The sequence below is a fragment of the Plectropomus leopardus genome, chromosome 4, assembly GCF_008729295.1.
Source record: "Plectropomus leopardus isolate mb chromosome 4, YSFRI_Pleo_2.0, whole genome shotgun sequence".
Taxonomy (NCBI): domain Eukaryota; kingdom Metazoa; phylum Chordata; class Actinopteri; order Perciformes; family Serranidae; genus Plectropomus; species Plectropomus leopardus.
In genome coordinates, this window is record NC_056466.1 from 33,562,802 (window position 1) to 33,582,144 (window position 19,343).

At 37.3% G+C, this 19,343-nt stretch overlaps 2 protein-coding genes across 2 annotated transcripts; one reads left to right on the forward strand and one right to left on the reverse strand.

Annotated features, from left to right (window-relative positions):
• Positions 1 to 147: 147 nt before the first annotated feature.
• Positions 148 to 5,452, reverse strand: ube2kb (ubiquitin-conjugating enzyme E2Kb (UBC1 homolog, yeast)). Its single transcript, XM_042484935.1, has 7 exons — positions 5,148 to 5,452; positions 4,144 to 4,237; positions 3,981 to 4,039; positions 2,246 to 2,328; positions 2,041 to 2,140; positions 1,817 to 1,945; positions 148 to 519 (listed from the first exon to the last, which is right to left on the reverse strand). Exons 1-7 carry the CDS (start codon positions 5,208 to 5,210, stop codon positions 445 to 447), a joined length of 603 nt encoding a protein of 200 aa, XP_042340869.1. The 5' UTR covers positions 5,211 to 5,452; the 3' UTR covers positions 148 to 444.
• A 1,795-nt stretch (positions 5,453 to 7,247) lies between these two features.
• smim14 (small integral membrane protein 14) lies at positions 7,248 to 18,115 on the forward strand. Its single transcript, XM_042485287.1, has 5 exons — positions 7,248 to 7,379; positions 9,240 to 9,336; positions 10,250 to 10,298; positions 10,422 to 10,576; positions 14,557 to 18,115. Exons 2-5 carry the CDS (start codon positions 9,262 to 9,264, stop codon positions 14,593 to 14,595), a joined length of 318 nt encoding a protein of 105 aa, XP_042341221.1. The 5' UTR covers positions 7,248 to 7,379; positions 9,240 to 9,261; the 3' UTR covers positions 14,596 to 18,115.
• The last annotated feature ends 1,228 nt before the right edge of the window (positions 18,116 to 19,343 follow it).

Consider the following 19,343-nt stretch of genomic DNA (forward strand, 5'->3'; position numbering starts at 1 on the left):
TGTGCTGTGCGAGCAGTCTGCAGGATTTCCTTCATACCTGAACCTGGAAAACCCACCAGGCAGTGGCAGTTATTTGATTCTTTGCGATATTAAAAAGGAACAAAAATTTGCGCAGAAAGAAAAGATTCAGAGCCAATATAAATAAAAGGCGTGGAAGACAAGATGCATGAAATCGGTGGCTTATTACAGGGATACACATTTGGAGTTAGTGGAGGAAAAAGACAGCTTAATGGACAGATTGAGTCAGAGAGGCAACAGGGTAGTGTGCATATTGGCCATTGTGGTGCTACCGGTGTGTTTGTAGCAAACTCGTTGTAAAAGAAGGCTCAGACTGCTGCGGTGATGGGGTGGAGTCTGTAACAAAAGGCGATGGTGGAATGGATGGCGGGGGGAGGAGCTGATGCTGTGATGAAGGAGTTTGGGATCCTCACACCTGGCTGCGCTTCAGTTGCTGAGCAGCAGCTCTGTCGCCGCTTCCACGTCCCAGGATTTTGAAGACAAGGCCGCTATTACTGCATTCTGTTTGAATAAAAAATTATTGTAATTTGAAAATTAAACATGACAACCTTTTGAGCAGCTTTTTTTTAGAAACCACAAATGAAATTTATTCTCTCTGTGGTGATTACGTTTGAAGAAAATTCACCTTATTCAGAGTAAATTCTTTGACATTTACCACAGCGAGGCTGTAGTACCCCCTGCTCACTACTGTCAAACAAGGCGGCAGCTGATTATATAACTATTCTAATTATCAATTAATCTACCGCTTATTTTTGTACAGTAAAACAAATGCCTATCAGATGTTCTCTGAGTCAAAGGCTACATACTCAGATGTCTTGTTTCATCTATCAGCCTGTGAAAACAAATTTTTTTACTTCATTGTAACAAAAGATGAAGAAAAATTTAAAATATTTACATGTGATAAGGCCTCCTGTGGCACGACTATTTTCAAAGTGGTACCTTGAGCCCTGACCTGAAGTTGTGGGAATGAAAAAGGGTTCTATGGGTACCCACAAACCCCGCCTAAACTTAACCCATAAATCAGTAAATCTTTTTCTGCTTAAAATCACTGCACTCCCTCAAATAAAAGCTTTTTATGTCTTTTTAAAAATAGGAGCCTATTTGAACAGCAACGACTTGCCGAACACATTTATTGATACATAACACATTGAAAAAGTACTGTTAACATGTTAAATGTTAACGTGCACATCAGATAATTACCCATATTAACTTTAAATTAAAAAACCACACTATATCACCATACCCTTCCATAACTCTCCATATTGACATTGTTTTCAAGTAGTCTATAAACTTCAGCAGTAAATAAAATTCCTGAAATTCAGTTATGACTTTTGGTTTTGGTTTCTGTTCAATTTCAATGAAAACATTTTTTGGGGCACCACAGCTTTTTGCTGAAAAACTGCTTACGTAGTGTTGTCACCAAACTGGAATGTCTACTTTTTGATACAATACCTTGTCAAATATCCATATTTAACACTCATTCAAACCATCAACTTTTATTTAAAAAAACAAAAATGATATAACATAACAATTTCAACTTTTACTTCCTTGGTTAGCAGCAGAGAACAACGGAATGACTGTAGCAAATATTAACTGAGAGAGGTGCTAGTACGCTTGTGTCAATACTCGATAAATCAATATTCTTGACAACACTACAAATACTATTAATCACTTATCAAAATTGTTACCTATTCATTTTTAGGAATCGACTAACTGTTGCGGCTTTACTATCAAACAAACCTGCAAACAAACATATCCTTGTTATGGAATAATAATAAAGAGAGTGAGTGGTTCTGACCTTATCAAAGCCCATGGCACAGAGTTTGTCTATTTTGCGTGTGTAGTCGGGACAGGAGACGGGAGCGCCTGCGTAGACGTGAGACCACAGCCTCGCAGTCTGTTTGAACATCTCTGGGTTCTGCTTATACTGAGGATGCAGAGAGTAAAAACTCAGTGAGGTTAAATATCAAAAGATTCAGCAAACAGTGAAGACAGACAGAGTGTTACAAACATGTGTCTCACCTGGTTTGCTACTACTGCATCCTGTGGATCATCTGGTTCTGCGGCAGCGAGCAGAGCCTGTAGAGACAACAGCACCGTCCGCAGGGTCATAGCAGCTGCCCTGAGTGAGACAGAGTCACAGTTGGAGCGGGTTAATTGAGGGTGTTTGAGACACACCGAAACATTGACAACAACAGGTCATAAGGTTCAGAATCGTCTCACTCACCACTGGTCTTTTAAAATGTCCAGACATATTGCTCCTGTCACAGAACTGATATTAGGGTGCCAGATCTTTGTGATGAAACGCACCTATGTAAAGACAGGTGTGAGAGGTTAACAGGATAACAATGGGATGATTTTGAGAGAAAAAAGAGCCACATGTGATGTACAATGAGTACATTTACACACACACACTTGTATCCTGGGCCCTGTTCTTTAAATTTGGCACTGCTAGTTCAGGCCAACATGCTGTTTTTAGGCTAAAACAATCGTTTATTTGTTCTCTGAAAGCAGTTTTAGGATGGATTTGTTCATCCTGCACTCTTACTCTGAAATGAAGACAAAATGAGACTTGAACTCATGATCAGCATTCATATGACTGGCTGATCATTTGACAACAGTTACATGAAGTTGGTGTGTTGGGAGCTCTCCCAGCATGCACTGGTGGACAGATTAATGGACCAGTCTTGTTTTATGTGTAAACTTGTATCTTTACAGGTGTCATTTTGTCCTACAGTGTGCTCCACCATGTTTCCATGATTTCAGGCTGTTAATCATGAGATATTATCAGTAAATGTTGTTAGACTACAAGTGAATTTGGTGCATGGTGTGGTGAGGATCTCCTCAACTGACATGCAAGAGACTTTTACAGTTAGTAATTATCATAGCCTATTATTAAAATTAAACCTGTGCTTAAAAAAACTCTTACAAAGCAAATGATGAACACCTTTCAGCACAGTGACTAATGCAGTTCATGACTTAATAGGTTTTAGCATTAAATACCAGATTTTGTTTTCATTTTAAAATAAACACCACTGTGGCTCAAGTGGTCTTCTTACACTCACAATCTTTGAGCCGTGTTTAAGTATTTTTACTCAAAGTATCACAAACTACATTTAAATTGGTTCTTATTTACATAGAGACATTAATTTTGTTTATATTATATCAGGTAGAGGTATAGGCAATTCATTATTATGACAGTTTAGTTGTGATAATTATACCAGTAATCTAATAAAAGCAAGCTATTTGTATTTTAAACTCACTCAACTTTCATTCATATGGTGTGTAGTAAAATGCTTTGGTCATGATCCAGTCAACTCCACGAACTAAACAGATTTTAAGAAACTTAATACATTAACAAATATATTGATAGTGCAATGTAGAATTGCTGTGACAGAAGATTTTTATTCCCATTACCCTACATATGAGCCTGTTTCCATGATATATTTAAAATTTCAGCCTCCTTTATATAGCGATATTCTACCTGTAACCGGGTTTCTGTCTGCGCACAGGTGTGTCATTGGTGTGTCTTAAAATCTGAAAAAAAAAACCCCTCTGTTTTTGTATTGAATCAAATCATCAGTTTAGGATGAACATAGATTTATTTTCTGGTTGCATTTATCATTACAGTTTATTCTCTGCATTATCTGCTTTAAACTTTCTCTCTCATTTTAGCATGAAAATTGTCACTGGATTGTTACTGTGTCTTTGATCACTGTTATTTTTTACTGACAAAGTACTATGTCACTAAATTTGAGGACACATCTGTGCACATGGCAAACGGTGATCGAATATCTACATAAGATGTTCACAGGCCACATTAGATTACTTCAGCTGGCATCTTCAAATTCCTTAAAACCGGTTAAAGAACACGTTTAAATTCTTGAAACCACATTAGGTTTGATAGTGTCACTCAAGAGGGACGGGGAGGTAAAGAACACACAGATAGGAGCAGCACTCACCTTTGGCGGGTTAAAAGGATAGGTTTCTGGGATTTTTATTTCAAGTTGATATCTGCCCCCTTGTTAGAAAAAAAGAACATTTTTCGGCATGACAAATCATATAAATGTAAGTCTTTTATCAAATGTCTTGTCAGTTCGTTGTTATGTTGGTCTGGGACAATACCTTCATATGGTGTGTCTGGGGGACCTGCTATCTCCCCTCTCAGCTCTGTGAAGTTCTCATCCACCAATTCTACTTTTATCTGGTTTTTACTTGTCTGTGGGTTGGGACAAAGGAGAGGGACACAATAAATTAACCCCTGTGTTTCAAGGAATGACAGCCAATAAGGTTATGTCTTGACATGCCTCTATCAAGTATGAAACCACATACTTTTACATAAAAAAAATAGTAATAATTGAAGCTACAGGCTTTGAGACATAACTGTTATTTTCTGCAAAAACAAATATTAGTTTATTCCACATGAGGAATCAGGGCATTTAAATGAGTTAGCATCATAGATAGCTTGCTACTGTAGCTAAGCTAGCAAAAGTTGACATGAATACAAACCTACAATAAAAAGACTTGACAGGCATTAACATGACAAAATATACACTTTACACAACCAAAACACTGCCCTAATGAGACCTACAGTTGAAAAGCGTTGAATAAATATGATAGTTTGGTGAACGTTATATCATAACACCACAGGCTAATGCTAACTGTGGATGAGATGTCAAAATAACGCTACCGTTAGCGAGCTAGCAGCTGCTAACCCGAAGTGTCAGTAACTAATTAACGCTAGGAGATACCTCTGGTAGGTTGTTTAAGGCGTGTGCGTTAGCCCACGAAAGCTAGAGTTGTTTTTGTAAGGTAATTACGCAAAGTTATGTGGGACTGTGTGTTAGAAACCGAGGGCCTGTCAGTTGACAAAGCCGAATCCCCGGTGTTTCCTGAACACACCCACCTGACACAACAGGAGAGGTTGGACCAGACACTGATATCGAGCTAAAGCTAGCTAAAGTTCTTCTGTTTAGGCCTGACCTGCTGCAACACGGGACCGGGACCTGGCGTTAGGTAATTTTACTCTGCCATGACGGATACAAACATCTTCATATGTTAATTAAGTTGAAACAGCGCAAAGGGAGGAGCTCATTGGATGTAAATATGAGCCAGAAACGTTACCGCACCTCTTCGCTTTTGAGAACTTCTTTGAACTCCCGCTTGATCCTTTGGACCGCGATGTTAGCCATGGCTGTGTGGTCTTCTGTACCGCTGCTGCCTCGAAGCAAGACCCGGGGCCCCTCTCTCTCTCTCTCCTCTCTCTCTCCCTATGTTGTCTGTCTGTATGGGGAAACACTGCCTGCTCCGGTGCTTTCCACAGTTACGGCGCTCTCCTTTCACTTTCACCGTCCACCGCTTCTTTTCAGTCCAGAGGCAGCTCACCGTACAGTCTCCAGCCTGCTCCCAGCGTCAGTCGGTCCAGAACATGCTCACTCAGTGCAGCTACATGGAGTTCAGACTGGAAGGTTCATGACTGGGCTCTGTCACCTGCGTAGAGTTCTTTTCAAACTCACCTTCAGGTTATTTCTCATCATGTGCTGAACACATCGGTTGATTACTTGCACTGGTAAGCGTTAGCATCTCCATTCATCTGACTGTGATGAATTTCATCATATTCTTTAATTTTTGGATTATGTAGGAAAATATAAAAGTAAGGGTAGAAAGCAGGGGTAGCCGGATTATCGGCCGGGCCAATTATTGTGGCCGATATTTGGCATTTTGCTGATTATCTGTATTGCCGATAAAATTAACTAAATAAAAAGTGCAAAGAAAGTGACAATATGGGAGGAAGTTTAACTTTGTAAAAGCGTAGGGAGCTATTTTCATTAATACATTTTTGTTTAAATTCACATGGTGTTATAAATAAAAGTTGCTGGGGACTTGCTGTTTATGATGTTGAAAGTCTCAGTTTTTATTAAACATTTGCCAGAGGCATTTAAACAAAGTTTTTGTTGGATTTTGTTTCATTCAAAATTATGAACATCTACAGAAAGATTTTAATTTTTATTGAGAATGCATATTGGTTCCAAATATCGGTTTTCAGTGTCATTACCTCTAATAATTGGTATCTATTTACAGTGCAGACACTTCAACTGTGGTATTACAGCCTCATTTTCATCTCCTACTCTTTCTGTGACAGCTGAGCTGTTTTCACCACAGACACTTGAAATGAAAATTGTTTTTATGGCTGTTGTGTAAAAAGTGAAGAAATCAGTCAGCTGATGAGCAAAGTGCTTCATTGTAAAGTTGCTCCAATAAACGTTCAGTGAAACAATCTTACTGATCTATTATTAATTTTTTGGCAGTGGTCAAAGAAGTACTTAGATCTTTAACCAGGGTCAAAATAGCAAGACCCCTGGAAAAATATCTGCAAATGTCTTGCATTTTAAATCTTACTCACATTGCCATAGAATGCCAACTCTTACTGTTATACTTTTATAGAAGGTAGGTTTATTGGTCATTTTAAAAACCAAATTTAAAAAACGAAATTACATATTATATCATATTATATATTATATCATTGAATTATTATTGTTGTTGGATTTGACATGACGTTTTGTTTGTAAAATTGTATGCACTTTTAATGTAAAGTAAATACAGTTGCTAGATATCTGTAGTGGGGTAAAAGTACATTTTCCTCTTCAGATTGCAGATTTTGCACGCCCTGTACGAAACGGTACAGCTTTCTTATAAAACTGTTATGTTGTACAGCTTTAACATGGTTTGTCTAAATAATAGCATATCTTTTTTCATATTTTTTTTATGGCTTGCTTATTTCCATTTCCTGACTTTTGCAGTACTTTGCCTTTATTCTTTCTTTTGATGTGTTTATTTTATGCACCAAACACCAAGGCAAATCCCTTATAAGTGAAAACTTTGCAGTGGACCTTATTCTGATTCTTCTGTTTTTGAGTTGAAGTAAAAAGTAGCTGTCAATGTAAACACTCAAATACAATTTTAAGGTATTGTACTTAAAAGTATAGGAGTCACATTCCACTTCTGTGTGTTTGGTTACACAACTGTACAGATGTTGTGGCTCGGCTCGTCTGCCTCTCTGCGTTGATAGGCAGCTAGACTTGTTTGTTTACTATCCAGACCGGCAGAATCGTTTCTGCCCGCGATTGGCTTAAAGGTCCGCCCATCAAATTTCTGAACCAATAGGAGACGTTCTCGTGAATCTACCTCCGCAGTTCCCGGATGTCAGTGGAGAAGAATAGCTGGTTGGTCTCACGTGCACCAAACAAAACACAGACGGTGGGTTGACATGTCTGCAGTTTAATGGTCTCTGTGCTGCAGCAGTGCAGCCCGGGCCCTGGACTGAAGACTTCTAACGCTTTTTAAAACCCTTCGGAGACCAAGTAAGTCGTGTTTCGATGCCGTTTGCTTTCACATCTCCCTCTAACCATGTTTATTATTAACAGTGAAAAAAGAGGCAGTGCCGTGGGTTTTCTCTTGCTAGGTTAGCAGCGAGCTAGTCTAATGTTAGCTAAATTAGCTCGAAAGCAGTACTACGTGGATGTAAAACTCAGTGGTTGGTAAGCAAAAAGTCCTGATAGCTGTCCTTGAATGTGTTTCAGCAGGGTCGATGTAAACTGGCTTGAATTCGTTTGTTACTCACTCAAGAAATATGCAGGAAGACACCCATGGAAAATATAACGCCGTCCTGTTTTGACCTAACTATTACAACTTGGTTAAAAGCTAGCTGTGTAAGTCAGCAGAGTTAGAATCCTATGACAGTCACGATTGTCAAAAGTTTAATCATTTTGTGGTGCAGTACAGATATCTTTACTTCTCTGAGCATATAAGTATATTGTAAAAATAGAAAACTTGTTTGTGTTTTCACTTAATTGTGGTATAGACCAAATCTGTATTGGCTTTTTGCAAATATACTGTTACAGGCATTCACATTGGCCATTAATATCAAGGAACTGTGGAACAGAATAGCCAAAGGTGTATCTAAGGTTATGTAGAAACATTGAATCAAAACTCAGTAGCTTTTAAAGTCAGCTGATCCATGTTCAAGTACACAGCAGGGATGAGATTTCATTTCTCTGGTGCCCATGGTTCATTTAATACTTAAACTGTGCAAACAAGGTGGTCAACATAATGTGCAAACAGACAACCCGGGGTGCCAAAACAAACACTGTACAAACATGAGAATTCTGCAAAAACAAGACAAAATAAGCAAAAAAAAAAAAAAAAAATCTCATACATTACATTCTTTGTAATTAATTTAATTAATTTCCAAATGGAAAATTTACTGCTCTGTATAAACTGTACCTTGAACATACTGTACTATTAAAAAAAAAATCTTCAAAAGCAATATATGTTGATTAGTATAAAATAACAAGGGAATTACCTGAAAATAAGAGAAAATGAGTTCAAGAAAGTGCTTAAAATTATCTATCTATCTATCTATCTATCTATCTATCTATATATATATATATATATATATATATATATATATATATATATATAAATAAAGCATATGCATATGCATAGGTATAAAAAAGCCAAAAAATATTTCATACTAAAATATTTCTTTTTTTTTCTCTCTAACATGATTTTGAATATATAATTGTGAGAATTATAAATGTAGTTTTTGGACTTTTTTTTTTATTATTTGTGTGATAATAACTTATAATCTCCCACTGCAGTTTTTTTTTAGCCAATTTCTTATTATAATTTTTTTTTTTTAACTTTTTTTTTTTTTTTTTTAGCAATATGCTGGACTTTTCTTGCCAAGTTGCTCATTGCCTTTTTTTTTCCCATGTTTTCGTTAGAAACCAAACCAATCTCCTCAAATTCCAGGGGTTTAAATGCTCCTAAAAGGTGTCTGAAAGCAGCACACCAAAACTGATGCTGATGGAGTTTCTAAAGCGTTAGACTGTTACAATAAAGTACATCGCTGCAGGGCAAATATGCATTCACATAGTGTTCAAAAACTTTACAGGGGGCATATGGTGCATTTTGGCATGTTGTACCAAAACTCAAATGCAGAGGAACCTGTGACAGCACTCACAAAGCTGGATAACATGCAGTGAGATATTATAGCCGGCAGCTGAGTGTGCTGCTGTCCTTGGCTGAGCAGTCTCCTCCCTCTAATCTGTGTGTCTCCTGTGAAACAACAATAGAGCACAGCACTGACAAGAGGGAGCATTAGGTTTCTCTCCATTGTTCATGTACGTCCTACAGTCGGTACTTTTGCTCTGTTCCAGGGTGGACACCCTTTGTTGAAACATGGCAGAGGGAGGCTTTGACCCTTGTGAGTGCATCTGCACCCATGAGTATGCTATGAGGCGCCTCATCAACCTGGTAAGTCTTGGAACTGAGTATCCTTCACCGTCACTTGAAATCTCAAGTGGCAGACCTCTGACAGTCGAAGTGCAGGGACAGGTCAAAGTATTCCAAGTATGCTGTGTGAAGCAAAAATACTACCTGCTGAAGTCGAGAGAAGGGAGCAAAGAGATTAACGCTTGACACAACTTGGAAGTAAATGTAAGTCTCAGCCAAAGAGGAGGAAATGAAAAGCCGCCTGCTGACACGGAGCCAACATATCCTGGTTCCTGCTTAGTGTTTATCTTGAGAGCCTATCAGTTCTGCCTCATGGAGGCGTTTCACTCTGTTGTACTGGGTGCTGCCATTTTTTCATTTTGCTTGTGAATATTCTCTGGCTCTTCATAATAAAAAATATTCATATTGAGATAAAGAAGGAATACAGGTCGTTAATATGTTTTTTCCAGTCTGCAGGTGTCCTAATTAGCTTTTTGTGTACAGGTGTAGCTTGCGTGGCGAGCTGCAGCTGGCTCAGAGCTTGAACCCACCCCTGGGGGTTTCTGATTTGCATGCAGCAGGAAAGGGTGTTGTCAAAATAACTGAAGAATTTACACAGCATTTGCCAGTCAGATCATAGAGTATATTTTAGGAGGTGGGTGGAGCTGACACGGATGGTTTGCATCATCCACTTGTGAATGTGTACAGTTGGGAACATTGACGTGTGGGTCATTTGTTTCATAGGCCTAATGTAACTCTTAAGGTTTATGTCAGTTTTATTAACCGAGTGTTTATAGACTATCTGTGTTTTCTCTCTTGTAAGACCAGTGTAGAGGTAATCACAAAACAAATAAGTTATTCATTAAAGTCATGGTGTGCATGAATTACTTATTTATATTTTTGATTTCCCTCTTGTATGACACCTACCTTTTTCCTTGTATAATTTCTATTTCAGCTCAGGCAATCTCAGTCCTACTGCACAGACACAGACTGCCCTCAGGAATGTATGTATGACCACATCAGACCTCTTGTTTCTTTTATTTTATATTGTGTCATATCCTGTTCTGGAATCAGGGACATTAGTGTCGATTACATGTGTGAAGTGCACCAATGTGTTCTGTTTTCAGTGCCGGGTCCTACTGGGCCAGTTGGCGGAGGAGGTGAACTGACCCTCTCCATGGTTCTCATGGGATGGGCGGTGCTGGCTCTGCTCCTGTTTCTGTTTCGCCCATCCAGTCTCAGGGGTACCCGTCCCACAGGCAAACCTACTGGACCCCACAATGTCAGTATAGATCACACTCCACCTGCATAACATAGGGGTTTTCAAATATAGCTTCACTACTGCTCTGCCTTCTTTATTATGACAAAAAGTACCACATGGACAAGAAATAATCAGACATACGTAGAAGTGAATGTATTGAAAGGTATACTATGCAGCAGGATTGGGTCGGTTTTAAAATTTTCAAACCGGTTTGATATTGAACACCTGATTAGTATACCAAGTTAAGTATGCCCTTAACTTAGGGCCACGCTGTGGCATCACATCGCAAAACATCGGTCCACACTGAATCCATTAAATGCTTGCCTTTGCTATGTTATGTAAACAAACCTCGTAAATATCAGCTGTGCACTTATGATCACACTGGATATAGAACCACTGAAAAGATGGATGAGTAGCTTACTTGCTTTTTTTCCTACGTTTGTTTGTATCGTTACTTTTTAAAACAGAAAACACACATTTTATATTTTGATATTTTGCATGCTGGAAATTACAAATATTATAGGCAACAGCAAGTAGCCTAGCTTGTCAATAGCCATCGGTCATTTACCACGCCAGAAACTCTCAGCTCTTTGGTGATTTCCCTCCAGTCAGTTGCCAACTTGTTTTGGTTCTTGCAGTGAAATAATAAGGAGGTATCATGAGATAAGAAGAGAAGATAATTCCTCAGTTCAGCTGCTCATCCACTGTGGTACTTTCAAAGCAAGCAATAGGAATGGCGGCAAATAAAAACAAGGTGTCGAATAAGCTAATCTCAAAACGGTGTGCCGTGTTACTCGCAGTTGGTTACACCTCTTTAACAACACCTCTTTTTTAACAGCTTCATTTCCAAAATGTTGCCATTTTGGCACAGTTTGCTTGAGAGACTAACTCTGCCTTGTCTCCTCTCATCACACCCCTTGAAAACACACAAACTTTCTAGTAAACAAACAGTGTGTGCTACTCTGCTTTTTCCACCTCCACTGAAATTTAATCACCTTCGTGCTGCCGACGCTCGACTCGGCAGTAAATTTCACACGGCCTGTCAGAAAGTAGTCGCTGCTTTAGTTTGTTTTTAAAAAATGTTAATCACATTGTCATATTTCTTGTTACTAATGCAATAGTTTGATTTAGCATTGTGACATCATTAAAAAAAATCAAGCATAGAGCAGAAAAATATCACTGCCACACCCCTCCAGTGTTGTTTGCGAGGGATAACTTCTGTATGAGTTTATCCAATTAGTTTTCGGGAAATTCCAGCAGTGTATCTTTAAGATACTGAAAATGACCCTTCATTGTGCTCCATTTCAGTGGTTCTTTATTTGTCTCATGCTACTTATAAGGCCTTTCAAAATTATTTGCTCCTTTGTTTTCAAAGCTGAAAGACCGAGAAATATAAGAAAAATAACATACAAGGAAAACAATTTTTACAAACAGCATATACCTCACTCACTTTGTGACCACACACTTGGTTCATCAAAGTATGATGGAGAGCTGAGCAGGACCCATTGTTCATGTTATTGTCAAATAAAGATCCTGGGTCATATATTTTATTTTTACAAAATGTCAGGGTTCCCACAGTCATAGAAAACCTTGAAAAATCATGGAATTCCACAATCTCATTTTCCAGACCTGGAAAAGTCATGCAATTAGTACACAAATTAAGAGTTTTTCTTGTCTATAATGAAATCAATTGTTTCAACAATCTTTCGGGGATAATCGTCCACATCATGTAACATAACAGCCAAAATTATTTTCTGTAAGTTAGCTGTTGACACGTAGCAAGTAGCTCTAATATGCATTGACCTAGGGATGCAAGATACACTGTTTGGGCATCAACATTGTGTTGCACATTAGTCATATCAAATGATGTGCAATCAAGTCAAGTAAAGCACATTAAACAACTTATTTGTGGCTTGATACGCATGGAAATCTGGCTTAGTTGTCATTCACCATGACTAACACCAACCAAGCCTCCGTCCTCTTTAGCTGCATTTGTTATGGGAAGTGAGACTCTCCTCTGTGTGTGTGTGTGTGTGTGTGTGTGTCTGTGTGTCTGTGTGTCTGTGTGTCTGTGTGTCTGTGTGTGTGTGTGTGTAGCGCTGTAACAGGGCCAGACACAGTGAAGTACATCCTTTTCCAAAATGGAAATTTCAGTCCATGAAAAGTTATGGAAAAGTTTTAGATGTTGTCGATGAAAATCTGTGGGAACTCAGTTATGTATTTGATGTGTTATTTATGGTTTATGTTAGTTATTTATGGGTCAAATGTCCAGTCACAGCCACAAATAACTGAGGTCAATTTTTCCAGTTTTTAGTTAATGTTATTGCTGTTGTATTGTTGTGTTAGTGAGGGTGCATGAACACTATCAGGACCCTGAAACTGAATGAACTAAATGGAATTCAGCCGTCATTAATTCTGTTATGTAAGCCTGTGCTTTCACTCTAATGTGTCAAATTGTCTTCCATAAAAAGGAAATTTTGTTTATATGTAATTTAAGAAATTTGACGTGCATCTGCTACATTAGTGTGTCAGCATTTTTTTGGTTTGTTTGACTGTGTAATAGTGAGGACAGGCCTAGTTTTGAAGGACAGAGTGTATTTTTTAATTGATCACAGACCAATCTGTTCAAGAACTGTTTTATTTCTCTATCAGCTGTGACCGGAGGCATTGTGTTTTTGGGGTTGTTCATCCCATTCTTGTGAAGTTAATATCTCAGAAAGGATTTTTTTTAAAATTGACACAAGTGTCCACTTTGACGCAAGGATAAACTTAATAGACTTTGTTGGTCTGAGGTCACTGTGACCTCATAAAGCACATTTCTACACTAATTATGACAAGATTTCACACAAATCTCTATTAAGACAAAGTGATGACATTATCTAACCAAATTATAACCGAAATAGCAAAGGTAAGCTTCACTGTGACATCATAATGTTCTGCTGAAACTCTTTTCTTGCCATTACTCAATGTCATTACTCAGTAACAGAAGCGGAGATGTTTGGTCAGATACTTTACTCCTTTGCTATATGTGTCTAAGCAGCATGTTTCTCATTGAAAATGATTCACTGGAATCATATAAATCAATATAAGGATAACTTCCATTTCGCCAAAAATTACACCTAATACCTTTTATTAAATTAAAGTCCTCATGTGTACTATATGAATCTGGACAGACATGGATGTAAACTGAAACTTGACTTGCTGGTAGAAGCATAAAACCACAAGTAATTCTAAGGTTGTTTTTCTATGCTCGTCAGGTTACAGGAAGCAACACTCTAACCAAATGCAGAAGTCTTCCATACATCTGCTATGTTTCGGTGGCTAGGTCAATATATGTAAAGCGTGTATATCAGCACGTATTTCTCTAAGAAAGGAAGCAGAAACTAAATGTTTCTCATGTGATGTGAACCAGAGCTGTGTTTGAATGTGACACAGCCTCGGCTCTGTGTGTACACAAATACTTCAAATACTTCAACATTTTCACATGTGTGTCAAAACTTTTTTTTATTCAATCAGTCAGCACTTTTCATACAAGCAAAACTAGTACCTGGGTACATGGGTAAAGAAAGCAAGACTTTGTAATTAATTAAAGAAATAAGAGTATTCATTATAACCAGGACCTGAAGTCGCTCTACCGTAAGTGAAGAAACACCAGAGGCAGGATAAAACCCAAAGATAAAAACTACTAAATAAATATAATATTAATAATAAGTAAATAAATAAATAAAACACTCTAAATAGTAGATAAAAGGTAAAAGAAAGGATAATAGCACAAATAATAGATTAAAATGTTAAAAATAGTAAAACAATACACCATCTAGTAAAACAACAAAACAGACTAAAATGAATAATAAATAGTTAACACATTGATCGTTAAAGTTTAATTAAAAGCCAAACTATAAGGTGAATAAAGGCATAATCACGGTGCTGGTTTCAGGATGGCATCAACACTGTTTTTTTCCCTATTGTTAAGACTTTTCTTTTCTTGTTTTGGGTCGCAGAGGGATGGCAGAGAGCCTCCAGCACCACCTGTTGACTAACAGCGGAGGGTACCGGCACGCACCCACCTGCTCTGACTGGAGCTGCAGTTAGGGACTGTGACCTGGACAGCACCATCTCCCCATCATTCACATATCTTTTGCTTTTTTTCTTATTTTAATGTCATTGTGTTTTTGGGGTAGATCTGTCTTTGATTGCTTTTGCTAGAGCCCAGCTGATACCGAACTGATGAGGCCAATATCGATGTGAAACGTGAAAATGCTAATGTTTTTACATAGACATACAGCATAAACAGTTTGGGCACACACTGGTGAGAAGAACCTTTGATCAGGGACTGTCTAGGAAATTTAAATAACAATACATAAAAACACAATTTTGCCACAAGCCAAACTTAAATTTAAGAGACATAAGTACTAAAAATATTGTTTCTTTTATCTGCAGATACATACAAGTCCGTTTGACTGACAATACTGGCCGATAATACCAGCATGTGGTTATATCAGCTGGGCTCTATGTGAGAGTCACGACGCCTTTAATCTGAAGGCGGGGCATTGCTCTTAGTCACCCGCCCATCTGGTGCTGACTGATGTGCAAAAAATCAGATGTGAACTAAAATGAAGGAATGTGTCACATGGGAGGGAGGAGGGGGTTAAACAGTTCTTACTGAGTGATCTCGGGTGGCGTTTTTTCTCTGAAACATTCCTGTCTTTCCACTATACATTTACATCTCTAAACAGTGCCAGTTATGATGTCATATCATGTAATGTTTTGATAGCATATTTTAACCAGCAGAACGATTAAATATAATACATTTATATGGAAAAACTAAATTCTGAATAGAGTGCTGTAGGGATGAAGTTTAATTTGTAGGTCGACACGGAAGTTAGCGTCACACTGGTTCTCTCATCAGAAATCCAGTGGGATTTTTTCTTTGGATTATGGCAGAAAATAAGGGATAGGGGAGTAAATCAATAATTTCATATTTGCTGATATCACAAAGTTTTGAGTTCAATTCAATTCAGAGGCCTGTGATTGATATGAGACGATATCAGTAAATGTCTTCATCATCTTTTTCTTCGCCTTGCTGCTAGCACTGTTTGAACGTTAAGGACTAAGTTTTGTTCAGACGAAAAAATGAGTTTGCAGCCGTGCCATGGGAATTTCAAAGTAAAGGCGTATGTCAAGAATGACAATATGTATCAATATTTTCACTTTATACTGTTGCAGAAAAAACAAACACTAGATTATGCTCTGATAAATATTTAATACAAACACTCCTGAGGTAACATTTTGAGCTAAATGCTTTTCATCAGACAAGTTAACACAACTTCAAATACTTCCTTCCCTGTCACATTTTATAGGAAGTATTTAATGGTGTGTGCATCGTTAACTTGTCTGATGAAGAACATGTAGCTAGAAACGTCCCCTGGATGGTAATTGTATTAAATATTTATTGCATAATCCTTGTGTGGATTTTGGATTTTTTACTCTTGTATTACCTATTTTTTTTGTCATGTGGATGTGCGTGCTTTCGTGAACTTTTTGTTTCACTTTGCATTGTTGAACATTGAATCAGTGTTGGTCCACATCAATTCATCGTTACACCCCTACTCTGTGACAAACAAAAGTTTATAATACTTGTTCGATGTTTTTTTTTTCCAGCACGATAATCTTCACAAATAAAAACCACTTTCATGATTTTTAAAGCGTAAATGAAATCCCCAGAAGTGAGGCTTGTGACACTCTGCAGTCTCATTTAGCCACTTGTGAGGAATTGCCTTTTTTTTAAAGACACATAAAAGCTTCAAAATTCAGGAGTGGGGTGTGTGCAGATGCATTTTATGTTGCAGAACAAAAAACTGAGAGTCTCCTAAGCTTGTGTTAACAACAGAGCTTATTTCTAACCAAAAAAATCCATTGACCTCAAAACGAGAGAACCGGGAGGGCTAAAACGCTAACTAATTTCTGGGTTTTAGGACTAATTTCTGCAGCACTCTATGAGGATTACAGTAACGTGGCATATTGATTTTTTTTAAAGCAGTAAATTTTTTTTCCTGTTGTTTACATCCAGACCTCTAGTAGATGACATATTCCAGCAAATAGTCCGGTCTGTTGTATGAACTGTATTTCCAAGAACACGTCTGTCCCTTTAAGTAACTGTTGGTTTGTAGTAGAAGTGATTGAGACGGCAGTGACGGGTCTGTTGAAGAAGCTTAGATTTGACAGTTAAAAGCTCACATTTCATTTCACAAAGTTTAAATGAACTGGGTTACAGGTGCACAGACAGGGTTTATTAAATGTGGTCATTGTAAAACAATATACTCAGCACAAACATTTTATTCATATCAAAATGATTCCTTGTACTGTAATTGTTTAGTAGTTAAAAGATAATTGTACTCTGACGTAATAGTAGCAGATAATCATATTTTATTAGCACTTTTGTTGTCATTTATGAATGAAGGCGGGTTGTTCATGATCTTTTCTAACTGAGAATCACAGCAGCATATATGGGAGTAAATCCAAAGTTTCTACTGCACAGCTTCTATATGATAATATGTCAGTGGAAAAGGTGCAATATCAAACAGTGCCAATGTAACTTTAAAGTTCTGGTCTTAGTGCTAATTCAGAGACAAACGTCTTGTGAAAAAAAACAGCAATATTTGAGCTCATTTTTACTTTGAGATAAGAAGACGAGAGACGGATCTGCAGCGGAAGTCTTCTTTCCCGTTTTTTCTCATCCGGGTCATTTTCTTGTTGATTACTCTTGGTCCAGAGCTCTGTTTTATACATGACGAATCTTACATCTAAAGGATTTTATAGAAGGTTTATCCGCTTGATGAAAAAGTTGAAAGGAAATTAGTGAACAGAAAAATGGAAACCTCAGAACAATATAAAGTGAATGTTGTTTTGTTCCATAACATGTATGTAAATGACACAACTTCACCGCAAACCACAGCCTCAGAGTTACTGAAGAGAGTCGATCCTTTGATACAATCTCAAGAAAAACTGAACATTATAATGAGTGGTATCTTTTTTTAATGTCTGTCGTTGGCTATAGGATTGTGGTACATGATAGAGAGTTTTCTGTTTTTCTAGTCACTGACTGTATCTTTGTCGTGCCCCTGTCATGGTAACATGGCTATTTTGTGTCTGGGCCCTGGATTATGTTCCAGGGTGCTTGTGATATCAGACGTTACATGGTTAGTCTTTAAATTGAAGTGTCTTTCTTGAATACGTGGTGTAACAGTTAAGAACTTGGATATGATCATCACAACAGTCTTCAATGGCTACTCTTTATTACTGAATCAGCAAAAGTCCTCTAAATGTCTTTACATCTTTCCAAACTTGCTTGGAAGATGGCACAGAGGAGATCTGAGGAAGGAAAAAGTTAAGAAGTTGTGTATAATTAAAGGGAAAGCCATACTGGATTGTTGAGATGAACAAGTGGATGATGTGGTACCACAGAGACCTTGATTTACACTGTTTCTGTCTAAGAGAAAAAGGGCTTCAACTATGCACTTTTCCTATAACAAAACAAAAAATAAAAAAAAATCAGTCTTACTGCCTGACTGTTTTGTCATTAGTTTTTATATTCCTGCATTCACTAAGCCAGATATAAACTATATAGTGCTGTCAATTAAATATTTTATTTTCTGACTTTTAACACAATTACCTGTAATACTTTGTATTTTCCCAGTCCATAATTACAACAAAGTAATATAAGTACATAACAAATGGTATTATGCAACTAAAAACATTTTCTTAGGAAAATGTTTTGCTATTTTAAGCTTTTTTCATACATTCACTCTGCTACATTTGTAGGAAATTATACAAAAAGAGTTAAACGTTTATTTACAACGTGAAGATTTTAAACTCAAACATTCGTTGATCCTAAAAAAACATGATGCTCTCTTAATGCTCTTAATTATTACTTGCTCAATTATGACATTTAAATGCTGCTTATATATAACTGCATAATAGCAATCCATTAATGCATTATATAATAACGAAACACTGATTAGAATTCAATTTTTTTTTAAAAACTTGATACTTGAGTGCATTTTGCTGATAACTGCTGACACTTCCATAATCTTAGAAAAACTTGATTGCAAAAATGGAAAACATGAAAACTTATGTTTCAAACACTGATGTATCACTGTACAACTGTGATGGTGTTTTTACAGCTCTGCTTCCAAGCTTTGCCAGATATTTTTAGATGCCCGTCTTCCATAATAATGAGAAATTCTTTATTGATATTAGCAGTATCAATAAACTTTTCCCAAATCATGTTAAACAACAAAATGTCATTGTTGCTCTAAAATATCATCCAGCTTTAAAGAAATATAGGCTTTGCTTTATGCTCCACCAATGAGATGCACTGAGCCTACTTTCTCAATAGCAGACAGACAGGACACAATTCTTCTTCTTAGATATTGATGCTTTTTCTGTCAAATATTTAAATAGAAGCATGATTTTCTTTTCATTTCTCATGATGTGACGCAGTGACTCCACTGTAACACCAAAGTGCGCTCCGGACACGCCTTTGCATATTGGATTTTAGTGATTTTGATTCGTAGTGATCACTTTTATACGCACGCGCACACACACACACACACACACACACACACACACACACACACACACACACACACACACACACACACACACACACACAAAGGCCACACATTTTTCAATGGGATTTTTGTAATTTTACTATTATTTAATTGTGATATTTGAGTAGGTCAGAGAGGTAATATAGAAAATGTCACCTTCATATTTAACACTTTAG

Bases quoted from the DNA above. Each gene is read 5' to 3' on its own strand.
- ube2kb (XM_042484935.1), bottom strand. From the start codon at position 5,210: ATGGCTAACATCGCGGTCCAAAGGATCAAGCGGGAGTTCAAAGAAGTT. The intron at 4,238-5,147 runs GTGCGGTAACGT...CCCAACCCACAG, and splicing joins AAGTTCTCAAAAGCGAAGAG to ACAAGTAAAAACCAGATAAA. The intron at 520-1,816 runs GTCAGAACCACT...TTATTCAAACAG, and splicing joins GTGCCATGGGCTTTGATAAG to AATGCAGTAATAGCGGCCTT.
- smim14 (XM_042485287.1), top strand. From the start codon at position 9,262: ATGGCAGAGGGAGGCTTTGACCCTTGTGAGTGCATCTGCACCCATGAG. The intron at 9,337-10,249 runs GTAAGTCTTGGA...TTTCTATTTCAG, and splicing joins TGAGGCGCCTCATCAACCTG to CTCAGGCAATCTCAGTCCTA. The intron at 10,299-10,421 runs GTATGTATGACC...TTCTGTTTTCAG, and splicing joins CACAGACTGCCCTCAGGAAT to TGCCGGGTCCTACTGGGCCA.